The following is a 12,694-nucleotide window of genomic DNA, read 5'->3' as shown; positions in this document are numbered from 1 at the left end:
AACCTGCCATGCACAAAGGCACTTTAAGAATCACTTATAACATTTGGTAAAACTTTCTTAAGTCTGTTTGCAAGAACTTTAGATGCCAATTTATAAATGACATTGCATAAACTAATGGGGCGAAAATCAGTGACTTTCTTGGATCCATAACCTTTGCAATTAAAACAATATGAGTCTCATTAAATTGAGGTATAACACCTAAATTAAGGAAATCCAAAATAGTTTTACTAACCACATCGCCAATAGTAGGGCAAAAGTGTTGAAAAAATAAAGGTGGCATACCATCAGGACTTGGAGATTTAAGATGATACATTTGTTTTAGAGCTCTACATACCTCAAACTCTTGAAAATCGGTAGTTAACATTGCATTCATCTCTGAAGACACCTTCGGCTGGACAACATCAATTAATTCAGAGAATTCCATAGGATTGGAAGTCTTAAACAGGTCATCATAATAGTTCAAAATGATATTTTGTACAGCAGAATCTTCATTCTTCCAAACATTATCTTGGTCAAACAATCCATCTATTGTATTTCTTTGAAAGCATGATGATGCCTTAGAGTGAAAAAAGGTTGTATTTCGGTCCCCTGCTTGAATCCAATTCAGTCTAGATCGTTGATGCCACATAGAATCTTCCTTATCTAATCTCATAGCAGCCACATTCTCAGGAGTATTGGATTGGAATTCCAACCACTATAATTGTTTCTTCAAATCTGCAATTTTCTTACCAACATGTCCAAAGACATCTCTATTCCAAAGTTGCAACTTTGTTTTACAATTTGCCATGTATTGTTGAATAGGAAATTCAGTCCCTAAAAGTAATCCTTCTTCCCAAGCAGATTTAACAACATCCTCACAACTCTCATCCTTCAACCACATAGCTTCAAATCTAAAAATCTTACCAGAATTTCTAGATTTTGGCTTCCTCACCAATTACATAGACAAAGGACGATGATCAGAAACTGATGTAGATCTATGGAAAAGTTTCGCTTGAAGGAACTTAATCATTCAATCCACAATTACTAAAGCCCTATCCAACCTCTCCCTAATTTGAGTCCCATCAAATTTTTGATAAAGCCATGTAAACTTTGAACCAACAAACCCATATCCTTCATACCACACCAATTCAAAATGTCAACAAATTTTTTCATTTGATGAGTCGGTCTCATTGCACCACCTTCTTTCTTAGATAATCCCGTTAATTCGTTAAAATCACCTATAACCTATTGGAAAATCTAGTTTTGCATTTCATACAAAACACATAGTAGAAGTAACAATCACAGATCTACTTCATTCATGAGAAATAACATGTAACCTTGAATTTTAGAATAAAGAATAAAAAGCGTACCTTGATGCTGTGAAATTCAAAACCAAGACTTGAGAATACCTCCAATCTTCATCCCAATTCCACATGGTGTCCAAAAAGTGTGGTCTCTCAATCAGTCTTTATGTACGTTGGTTCTCAAAGAAAATCTTTATTCTTCTCCTTATAGAGAAAAACTGGTTTTTTTTTTTCTTTTTATCATACGTACATTTTAACTACCTTGGTAATTACTTTATTTAATAACTCTTATTAAATAAAAACTAATTATCTAATTGGATTAGGCTTTTGGGCCCACCTAATTGGGTTTTAGTTTGTAGCTTGAGATGAGACCAAAGGGAACAAATAAGACTCTAGCTCTAATGGGTTTTGGGCTTTTTTGTCAACTTTTGACAAGTCTAAAGTTATCATTAATTATATTTAATACTACTATATAAATATAATTGCACTCTAGGCCTTATTAATAAATTATATCTCAAGAGTCTAATGATATCATTTGACCCTTCCATAAAATATCCATAGTGAACAAAGTCATAAGGATCTGTGACTTTGTAAACAATTATTTTATCCTTGAGTACCCAGTTTAATCTTTTAGTTATTCACATTTATTGAAAACCAATTTCAATAAATATAAACTTTAGTAACTCCTTACTAAAGTGGGTGCCCTGAATAACCAGTTTCCATTAAACTTATCTCAAGAGGATATTTCGTGTCTCTAAAAAAGAGATTATGGATAATATCTTGAGAATATGTGTTCCCTCAACATTACGTGTGGTTACCCAACATACTGAGGTTTTTACTGTGAATATTAGATCTCACTCCTGATATATCAAAATAACCTATATTTCATGATCGGATTCACTATCCTCTCAAGATTGAGAGTCTATGAAATTAGAAGTCGTGAAATTAATTATTCAGGTGACAGTTTTTAATTAAATAATTAATCTCACAGCAGTCTAGTTCAATATATCTTAACTCTTAAGACACATCAACACATCAACTAGAAGTCTCCACTTCCATGATCAAGACAAATCATCATAGTTGATGTGTTATAGTCTTCACAGATGAAACGCTCAATTTCATCACCAACTACGAACTATGTTTTGAGTTTACAAGGAACTTGTGATTTATATCTTCTGTAACTAAATCATATAAATTACATACAATGCATCTCAAGGACTATGATAATGTTCCATTAGTTCATTTATAAATAATCTCATATAATTAAACAATTTAACTATTTATGACATGCCATTAAATTGGATTTTAGGGCATAAACCCCAACAATCTCCCACTTGCCTTCAAAGACAATTTACCATATATCCGACATTTATTTCCTTTAGGGTAATTCATATTCACTCTATGGCAAGGTTTGGAAACAAGTTGTAGCCAGATTTATTACATAAATTATCTTTTCTACTATTACATCTCACGTATTCATATCTCTATAATGAGATAATACGTATGCTTAACATGTATCTTCACCACCTAGGATGAACACATATCTTGAAGTCTAACTTCATGAATCACAATCAAACTACAAATCAATATTTGTACAACCAGTAACTATCAAATCCTCACTTTGGTGGACAAGCATATAATCCCTCATTCTCCTAAGATATTTGAGTATATGCTTTACTCCCACTAAAATAAGTGATCTTAGATTCAATTGATATTTGCTTACCATGCCCACCGCAAAATAAATATTTAGCCTAATATATAGTATAGCATAAAGACTTCCTATTGATATGGTATATGGAACCGTCTTAATATGCTCTTTCTTTTAAATGTCTTAGGACTATAGTCCTATATAAAGGAGCTTCAAACTTAAAAGGAAAGAATCATTTCTTGAAGTATTACATGCTATACTTGTCTAGAATCTAATCAATTTAAGCAGTTTGAGAAAGACCCAATATCCTAATTTCTGGATTTTAACAAAGTTTAATTCTTAGCATGTGACTAGTCTTTCTCAAGTACTTTATATCAAACTGGACTAGACAACAAAATACTCCATTGATGACAATGACTCTACATCATTCTAAATTATTAGAATGTCATCAATATACATTAAGAAATTTATTATTTTATATAGCTTTTACACACATAAGGCCTTTTAATACTTGATCAAAATCAAACAACTTGATTGCTTGATCAAAGATGATATTGTATGATCTAGATGCTTGCTTTAGTCCATAAATGGACTTTAAGCAACTTACATAGTAAACACTACTGGTTCTTTGTTATGAAAAAATCTAGTTACATTATATAGATGTCTTTCTCAAGATTGCTACTAAAAGAAGTTTTCTTGATATTCATTGCCATATTTCATCCAAATGAAATATAATGAATAAGAAAATCTAGATAGAGTTAAACTTGACTATTGGTGAAAAAATCTTTTCATAGTCGAACCATTTCTTTCTAAATAAATCCTTTCGCCCCTAGTCTTGACTTTGAAGATTTACACCTTCAAATCTATCAATCTCACTTACTTGTAGACCTTTTTGAAAACAATAGGCTTAATGCCAATAGGCGCCTCTACAAGTTCTAGACTTTAAATAGAATCTAATACTATTCACATAACCTTGATCTAGTAATCCATATTCATATCATCTATTACCTTTATGTAGGACTGATAATCAAATTCATATCCTTGTGGAATGACTTCAAAAGATTATTCAAAAAGTATGAATTTATTTAGTAATTGATAATCCTTCCTCTACGACATTGTACCAGTGTAATAGTTATCTACAGAATAATATTTTGTGGTGTATCTAATATAACCATCTCATTTCTAAATGTATTTTATAGTTGTCTTTCAACAAATTCTGACATTTTTCTTCTAGAACATTCTACTTTTAAAAGAGCCCTATTCCTCCTTTATGTATGCACTGACTTAAAGAAGTCATTGGAACTTCATTCCTTTACAAAAAGGAGCCCTAGATCTTATTATCTTCTAAATAGAATTCATTGACTGGGAATATAACAAAATAATGGTTCTAAAAGCCCATCTTTCACCAATCTTGAATATTATTTAGATTAATAAGATCTAGACATAAGTGCCAAAACATACAATACCTAAGGATAGAAACTTTCTCTTTAAACAACACAGCAAAATGAACACAATTACTGAGAAAAAGAGATAGAGAAGAGATATGTGGGAATTGGGACTTTAATTATATCACAAACAAAACTCAGTTCCACTGTTTCCACCACAATTGCATTACCCCATACAAAACAAGATCAAAATACACAGAGAAAGAAAAACTAGAACTCTTAGAATAGATAGGACCACTAAAGGCACAAGAAAAACAAGGAATTTGACGCTATTTTGGAAAACAACGCATCTTTCCTTGGGGAGAAAGGAAACTTGCTACAATAGTGTGGAGAGAGTTGAGGGAAACCAACTTTAACCACCCGAGAACTAACGTATACTTCCCAACGTATGATAGAATCTATCTGGGCAATGTTGATACCAAAGAAGGAGAGAGAACTTATCATGTAATAAAAAAAAAATTAAAAAAAGAGTATTCGTAACGAGTGTCCTAAGGGTTATTGTTAAAATTAGTAACTGCTAAATTATGGCAGATTGCACTTTTCAAAAAATAAAATACACATGTAAATGCACAAATTCAGAGACTGTGTGTGCATGTTTTTTTTTTTTTTTTTTTTTTAATTTTAAATATGTGTACAGTTTGACTTTATTATTATTTTTTTTAAATGTATAATTACAGCCCTTAGGGTATTCATCAACAAAACCCTTTAAAAAAAATGTCTCTTCATTATTTTGTTAAACACATAAACAAGAAAACTGATGAAAGTTGACAAAGGGACTAATAATACTAAATTTTACATTAGTTGTCAACATAGTGCAACCCTTATCTTTTACTCAAACTTGGGACTAGTTATGAACTAAATATATGAGACATGCAAAGTTTATAAATAAGAGTGTAACTAAATTTTACATAGTCAGTCAATCTAAAGTAACAATCGTCTAATTTTTTATTTAAAAAAAAAACAAAAACAAAAAAAAAAAAACCCATTTTTGTAGGTTTTGAAATGCAAAATTACTACTCATTTTTTTAACATCTCTTTTTTATTTTGTTATATTTATATTAGACTAGTTGTAAATCGGTCAAAAACAAAGTCTAGGAGGTACACTTTAGTTCTGTTTTCCTAGTTGTAAATCAGAATTGGCCGTTTGTGTCTTTGAGATCAGATGTGGGAAGAGAAACTACAGAAGATAGAAACCGGCTCAGTCTTCCAACACCGAACCAATTTTCGGTTCATTTTTTATTATTATTTTATTTCTCGAACTGCCTTTATTTATTTATTTTTTTTTTAATTTTCAAATTATAAAATCTGAACCGCATTAGGATTAGTGACCGTTGTTTGAAAGAGAACAACGAAGCGTGGCATAGTTTCAAAAAATTATTCGACCATTGCTCTCGAACCCTTAAAGAATTTTTCGTTGTTGTTCCAATTAGATCTTTTCCACCATAAGATTTTAGAATGCTTTTTCTAATATGGTCAGAGAAGTGGTGGCCCTAGGAATTTTTTTAAGGGGTTAGTAGTAGCGGAGTTAGGAATTTGTCATGGGAGTGATTAAAAATTAAAATGATTATTTATTATTATTATTATTTTTTTTTTTTTGTATATGCAACTTCCATATTATATACAATAATCTAAAATAAATACAATTTAGTACACAATACAACTATATCGTGTAATAGTCTAAAAAATTTATTAATAGTTTAAAGATCAGTAAGACAACAACCATTGAATGCATAATAACTTATTATATTTATATGTGATATTAATTAAATAAAAATATATAATAAAGAAGAATAATAACAAACCTAGGAGTGGGACTAAGGCTGTGTTTGTTTCGGGTGTAAATGGAACTGAGAAAATATTTTATACCCTCACGTGTGTTTGGATGCACATGTAAAATATGGTCAACTTGAAAATTATTTCCTTTAACTGTAAAATAGAGCCCCTTCACCCGTAAATCCATTTATAGATCCCATTTACCTTCAAAACCCATTTTCCAAACTCTCACACTAGAAGAGAGAAAGAGCTAGAAGGGAAAGTCACAAACTCCAACCACCCACCCCTAAATCCAGTTAGATCACACAGCCCCATTCCCCTCCATGCATCACTCACAAGTCACGCCAAGCCCAAGCCAAAGCACGAAGAGGTTGGCCGTCGATGAAGCCCAGATCGTCATCCTCAACCCACAGCCCTACCGTCATGCATGCGATTCGGGTCAAATCGTCTACTTGCGATCTCGTCGCCACCACCCATTCGATCTCATTGCTACCGCATCTAGATCAACCCACCCATGACCGATCGCCTCTATCTCTTTCTCAATCTACCTCTCTTTTTTCCTCAATAACTCACTCTTTCTTCCTCCCTCTCTCAGTTTGACCGAGGATGATAGTGTTTAATGAGTGATTTTGTTTTGAGTTTGGTTTTTTTAAGTTTATACATTGAAATTTTCTATTATAAAATTTGTTTGGAAGTTGAGAAAATGTGAAAAAGTAATAGAGAAAGAGCATTTTCAAAATAAAACCAAACACCTGAAAACATTTTCCAAAGCAATTTTCAGAATGCAAACAAACACTTAAAAATATTTTCATTTCTCAAAAATATTTTCACCTAAAAATATTTTACACTTAGAAAATATTTTACATGTTGCCAAACATAGCCTAGGAGTAAATGTGAACTAAGAAAAAAAAAACTAATATATATATATATATATTTGCTTTTAAAGTGTATGGTTTTTTAACCATACACATAGTCACTCTCTTAGAATTAGAGCAAACAGAGATAAAAGCTAAGAAAACTACTTGATCAAATAAAGATAAAAGCTAAGAAAACATAGATTGAAGAAAGAGAGATAGAGAGAATGAAGAAAGAAATCACAGATATAAATATAGATCAGTTGGTTGGAATGATAGCATAATTTTTTGTTGATGAAGAAGAAAAATGCAAGGAAAAACAACTTCGTATTGTTGTCTAACGGAAAAGTAAGCCAGAGTTCTAGATAGAAGGTTTATTTATTTATTTATTTTTAACGAATGAGCAAAAATTTGAAACATTTTTTCTTTATTATAAAATTAAATATTTTAAGAGTAATGCTGTTGACGCAACACTTGCACAAAAATTTCATAACAAAATATACGTGGCAAGTTGTTAAAAGTAGGGGGGGGAAAAGGTGATATATTAGCAAAAAAGAAATGTAAAAAAGTGATGTTGTGGGTCAAAATAAAAACTTGTTACAACTTGTCACTTACCCTCTATTGTGAAAGTAGCATTAAAATTATCATATTCAAGTTTATTTAAGCTAGATTTAAACAAAATTCATGGTAAGGGTGTTCAAATATAAGGGGAGTTAAAACAATTTCTATAAAAGAATTTATATATATATAATAAAAAATAAAAAATTCCAGGTCAGGGGGTTTCATTTAACCCCCTGGTCAGCACGTAACGCCGCCCCTAGGTTAGAGTAATGAAGGGAATGAGAAAGAAGGAGATGGAGAGTGACAGTGAGGAAGGGTTGTGGTGGTCTAGAGGGTCATTCATCGGGAAAGGGACCTTTGTCTCTATGTATATTGCAAAACCCACTTTGGAAATTACATGGAATTTTTTTTTTCATTTAACATTATTTTTTAAACATTTTCATTAGTTGTCAAGTTTGCAAACTAAGTAACAAAATAGCATCTCAAGACTCTAAAACTCGAGTTCAATTTATAACTCGAGTTTCTAACACTTGAGATTCAAGGAATGCTATGCTGACCTGGATGGAATATCTAGTTGGAACTCGAGTCTTTCTCGAGTTCCTTCTTCGGCGGATCTAGATCTGCAAAACCCACTTTGGAAATTACATGGAATTTTTTTTTTTTCATTTAACATTATTTTTTAAACATTTTCATTAGTTGTTAAGTTTGCAAACTAAGTAACAAAATAGCATCTCAAGACTCTAAAACTTGAGTTCAATTTATAACTCGAGTTTCTAACTCTTGAGATTCAAGGAATGTTATGCTGACCTAGATGGAATATCTAGTTGGAACTCGAGTCTTTCTCGAGTTCCTTCTTCGGCGGATCTAGATCTTCTTCTTCCTCAGATCCAGTTTTGTTGGTGTCACCCTTCCGTTCCAATCCCTCTCCCGACGAGTTCGACAATCTCTCTCTCTTCAACCGCGCCGCCTTTCTCTCCAACACATTCTCCCACCTCTCCTCCAAAAACCCGAAACTCAAGATCGCTTTCCTCTTCCTCACCAACTCTGACCTCCACTTCGCCCCTCTCTAGTAGCAGTTTTTCCAAAATGCCCTTTCCAAAAACCTCTATAATGTCTACGTCTACGCTGATCCTTCCGTCAATGTCACCCGCCCTAAAGGTGTCGTCTTCGAATTCCGCTTCATTCCGGCAAAAAAAACCTACCGCGGCTCGCCGACGCTCATCTCCGCAATGCGCCGTTTGCTTGCCACCGCGATCATCGACAATCCGGCCAACGGGTTCTTCGCCGTTCTTCGCCGTCATCGACGATCGCTCATCTTCTTCAGATCCAGTTTTCTCCAAGTCGTCTTCTTCTTCTTCTTTTGATCCGGATCTTCTTTTCCTTCTCTTCTTCTCCTTTTCTCCTTCTCCATCATCAAATCTACTGCTATGGAACTCGAGTCTTTCAAGCTCGAGTTCCATGTGGCTAAATTACTCCACGACAGCAGTAGAACTCGAGTTTGAGAGTCTCGATTTTTGTCATCGATCTCGAGTTTTTAAAACACGATATGCTAGTTTCCAAAATCCTTAAAAACCTACGTTAACTTATTATATTCTTTCACCCTACTGCACTATCCTGCAAATTCCCTCAATTACATGCTTTCCCTCAGTTATGGCTGTCAAATCTGCCACTGAAGGCCCTTTTTGACTGGCTGTCCTCATGTAATTCAGTCCTTTGCTTTAGATATCACTGCCGCTAAGAAAGGGGACACTGTCTACAATCTATTTCTGGAATTTGCTTCGGGAGGAAGCCTTATGGATTTAATTGAAAGTTACTGTGCTTTTGGTTCTCCCATGCCCGACTGCCTTGTTTGCCAATACACACGCTCTATTTTGATTGGGTTAAAACACGTGCATGAACATGGCTTTGTTCATTGTGATATCAAGCCTGATAATATCCTGTTAGTGCCTATTGCAGATGGGTTTGACGTCAAGTTGCAGATTTTGGGTTGGCAAAGAGGAGATTTCTGTGAGGGGGACAAGGGATTTCTTTTCTCCTGAAATGGTGAAGTCTGGCATGCAGGAGGTGCCGTCAGATATTTGGGCTGTAGGTTGTACAGTGCTCATGATGCTCACTGGAGAGCCACCATGGGACACTGCATTGGTTTCTGACATTATATCTCACGTTGCTTGTGAATCACCACCTATTCCAAGCTATATTTCAAAGGCAGCGGAAGACTTCTTGAGGGGCTGGCTGCTTTTTGAGGAATCCACTGGAGAGAATGACAGCTAAAATGCTATTGAATCACAAGTTTCTGATGCAATTAGATGGGTGAGACAGTTTATTTACTTTGTTAAGCATCCTGTGCCTGGGGAGATATCATGGGTTCAAAGCCTTCAACTCGTTGCCAACCTTCCTTTACTTTTGATGTTTATGCCAGTTGAAGTTCACACCTACAAAACATTTTTGTTAGCAATTTGCTTTGTTGCATTCCTTTGTAAATCAATTTTCTTTTTTTAGATGGTTGAATTTTTCTATCTCAGATATTGTAATCTACCATCTCAATACATTACTTAGTGAATATTATGTATTTTCCAATTGTGCTTTTTCACCTTTTATTGTTTCCTATTACTGGATTGAAACTGTCTTATTTTCCAATTGTGCTTTTTAAACTCTCTCTTTTACTTATCAAAAAAAGAGAGTTTGTTTATTTACTTCGACCATAGAACTAATATTGGGCTCTTTATTATTTGCGAGTCTAAAAATTTCAAAGGATATTAATTATAGCTCAAAATTATGTAGTTAATAGCCTTAATTTTTTAGGCACGATGGCTTTGAAGTTTATAGGTACTTCCTCTTTCAAATGGTTTTGTTAACTACCATTGAAAAGTCTTGAATGTACCAGTGTAGCCACAACCTTAAGCAGGGTAGCTGGGAGATGCAGCCTATTTTGGTTTCAGTTAGCTGTGGGACAGTTTCATCTCAGGATCATTCTGGATTCAGTTAGCTCATAAAGCAATTTTACATCGATCCAAAAAAAACCTTGTGATAGAGGCATCTTGAACTTATACAAGAGTCACATGACACCTTGTTTAACTTATGTTTTGTTTTCAATCCAATTGCAATAATCTTGTTTCCATCTGTATTTAACTCATTAACTGTGGCATCTAAGATATTAGTGAAAGATGAGAAGAAAAAGAAAAAAAAAATTGATAGATTAACAAAATGGCAGATAAGTGCTAAGAAATAGATGGTGTTATCACTATGCATCGTAATGGTAGCACAGGTTGATGTGCTTGTTCCTGGGTTTGGCTCTTGGAGTTAAGAGTGCAGGATGATTGTCACCAGGTCTGAAACTTTTTTTTTTGGCTCTTGGAGTTAAGAATGCAGGATGATTGTCACCAGGTCTGAAACTCTTTTTTTTTGGGGTTAAATCAGCATTTATTTTATTTGAATTATGAAAATATTATGTGTGTGTTTGGATCCACTGAGAAGCTGCTGCGTTTATGTTTACGTTTCAGCTTTTTTTTTTTTTTTTTTTTTTAAACGCTAAAACGCTACTGTTCATCACTGTTATGAACAATAGCCGCAACTTTTGACTGTGAACAGTGTACATGTGCACTGTTCACGGATCCACAAATTACACTTTTCAGCAACTTTTTCATTAAAAATGGGTCTCACGGTACTATTCACACATTTAAAAATTATTTTGCTACAGTGTTTTCAGTTTTCAGTTTTCAGTTTCAGTAAAATAAGTTATATCCAAACAGACCCTATATCTCATATTGATGGATTGATGGTTATGTGGAGCTGTGGAGGAGTGGGACAAGATAGTGTGGAGGATGAGGCAGTGGATTTACTTCAAGGATGGGTACAAGACCAAGGACTTGAGCTTCATGGAGAGAGTCTGGTGGGTCTTTCCCAAGCTTTTTGATAAGGGTCTTGTTTATAAGGGTTTCAGGTCTGTTATTTTTGTGAATTGGTTAATCAAACTTGTTTGTTATTATTATTATTATTATTAGTTTTTTTATTTATTTAATGAATTGGGTAGTGAAAGCATTAAGCATATGCTTGCAGATTTTCAAGGCAACACCTCTTCTATCTGTTCTTTTGTAATGCTAATGGAAAAATGGTTCCACAATTGACTGGAAATGCAAGAAATTGAGCTGTTAGCTGAAGTAGATTTTGGTAGGAATTAGTGAAGATGGTGAGGAACTGCTAGTCATGGATTCCATTGAGAAAAGCTTTCTGGTGTTAGGGTTTGATCTCTCTCATTGTGTCTCATATTTCTAATGGTTGATTACTTCTTTAGCTTCATGAATTAATGCATTTAATCTTTTTCAGGTTAACTGTAGGACTGTTCTAGGTGGTGAAGCCTAGGCTGTCCTGTATCACCCCAACCCCTTTTCCCCTTTTGTTTTCCTCTCTTCTTCTCATGTTTTGATTATTGTGCATTATAAATGTTTGACACATTGTTTCATGCTACACGGGTATTGTTCTGTAATGGTTACTTTATACTTAGCACTTGAAAAAAAAAAGCGTTATTGTATTTAGAACACAAGAAACCATAGTCTGCAGTGAATTTTTGGTACTACTAAAAGAATAGTTGATTGTCGTGCATAGGGCATGATAAACTACTGGAGAAATGCATGTAAGAAGAATATTTAAGAGAATAGACCAATATTTTCATCAAAATATCTTATACTTTCTTTTTGGTTGTGATGCAATATTCTATTTATTAAGTGCTGAACATTCTGGTTGGTATGGAAATGGTGTTTATGTTTTCAGGTTCTTAAAGAACACTTTGGTTGGTATTGAAATAAATTTGATAAAGCACAGCCATAAAATAATAAAAAAATAACAAAAAAAAATTAATTTTGTATATAAAATTCTTGGACAAAACAAGTATTTCTGGAATGGACAATTAGAGAAACATCATAAATGGAGTACATTTTCAAAGAAGGGGCCCTTCCAAATTAACGTTAGCTTGCTTTAATGGTTCAAGCACTTAAAAAAGAAAGGATGCTGGGAATATCTTGCCAAAACAAGCATGCATAGTGATTTTTATCTTTTATTTTTAGCATTTGAGTGAGAATTTAAAATCGTGTGGCATTCTGTAGATTGAGCAGAAAAATTATGGTTTAATTTGTG

General features: G+C 33.6%; 1 protein-coding gene across 1 annotated transcript; it reads left to right on the top strand.

The window, feature by feature from the left end:
* The first annotated feature begins 8,991 nt into the window (after positions 1-8,991).
* LOC126703965 (mitogen-activated protein kinase kinase kinase 18-like) lies at positions 8,992-9,835 on the top strand. The gene is made up of 3 exons (XM_050403014.1): positions 8,992-9,060; positions 9,274-9,411; positions 9,521-9,835. Exons 1-3 carry the CDS (start codon positions 8,992-8,994, stop codon positions 9,833-9,835), a joined length of 522 nt encoding a protein of 173 aa, XP_050258971.1.
* Positions 9,836-12,694: the final 2,859 nt, after the last annotated feature.

The sequence above is a fragment of the Quercus robur genome, chromosome 10, assembly GCF_932294415.1.
Source record: "Quercus robur chromosome 10, dhQueRobu3.1, whole genome shotgun sequence".
Classification (NCBI taxonomy): domain Eukaryota; kingdom Viridiplantae; phylum Streptophyta; class Magnoliopsida; order Fagales; family Fagaceae; genus Quercus; species Quercus robur.
The sequence above is the reverse complement of the archived record's forward strand: the minus strand, read 5'-3'. Positions and strand labels throughout refer to the sequence as shown.

Bases quoted from the DNA above. Each gene is read 5' to 3' on its own strand.
- LOC126703965 (XM_050403014.1), top strand. From the start codon at position 8,992: ATGGAACTCGAGTCTTTCAAGCTCGAGTTCCATGTGGCTAAATTACTC. The intron at 9,061-9,273 runs GTTTGAGAGTCT...CATGTAATTCAG, and splicing joins ACGACAGCAGTAGAACTCGA to TCCTTTGCTTTAGATATCAC. The intron at 9,412-9,520 runs GTTTGCCAATAC...TGCCTATTGCAG, and splicing joins CTCCCATGCCCGACTGCCTT to ATGGGTTTGACGTCAAGTTG.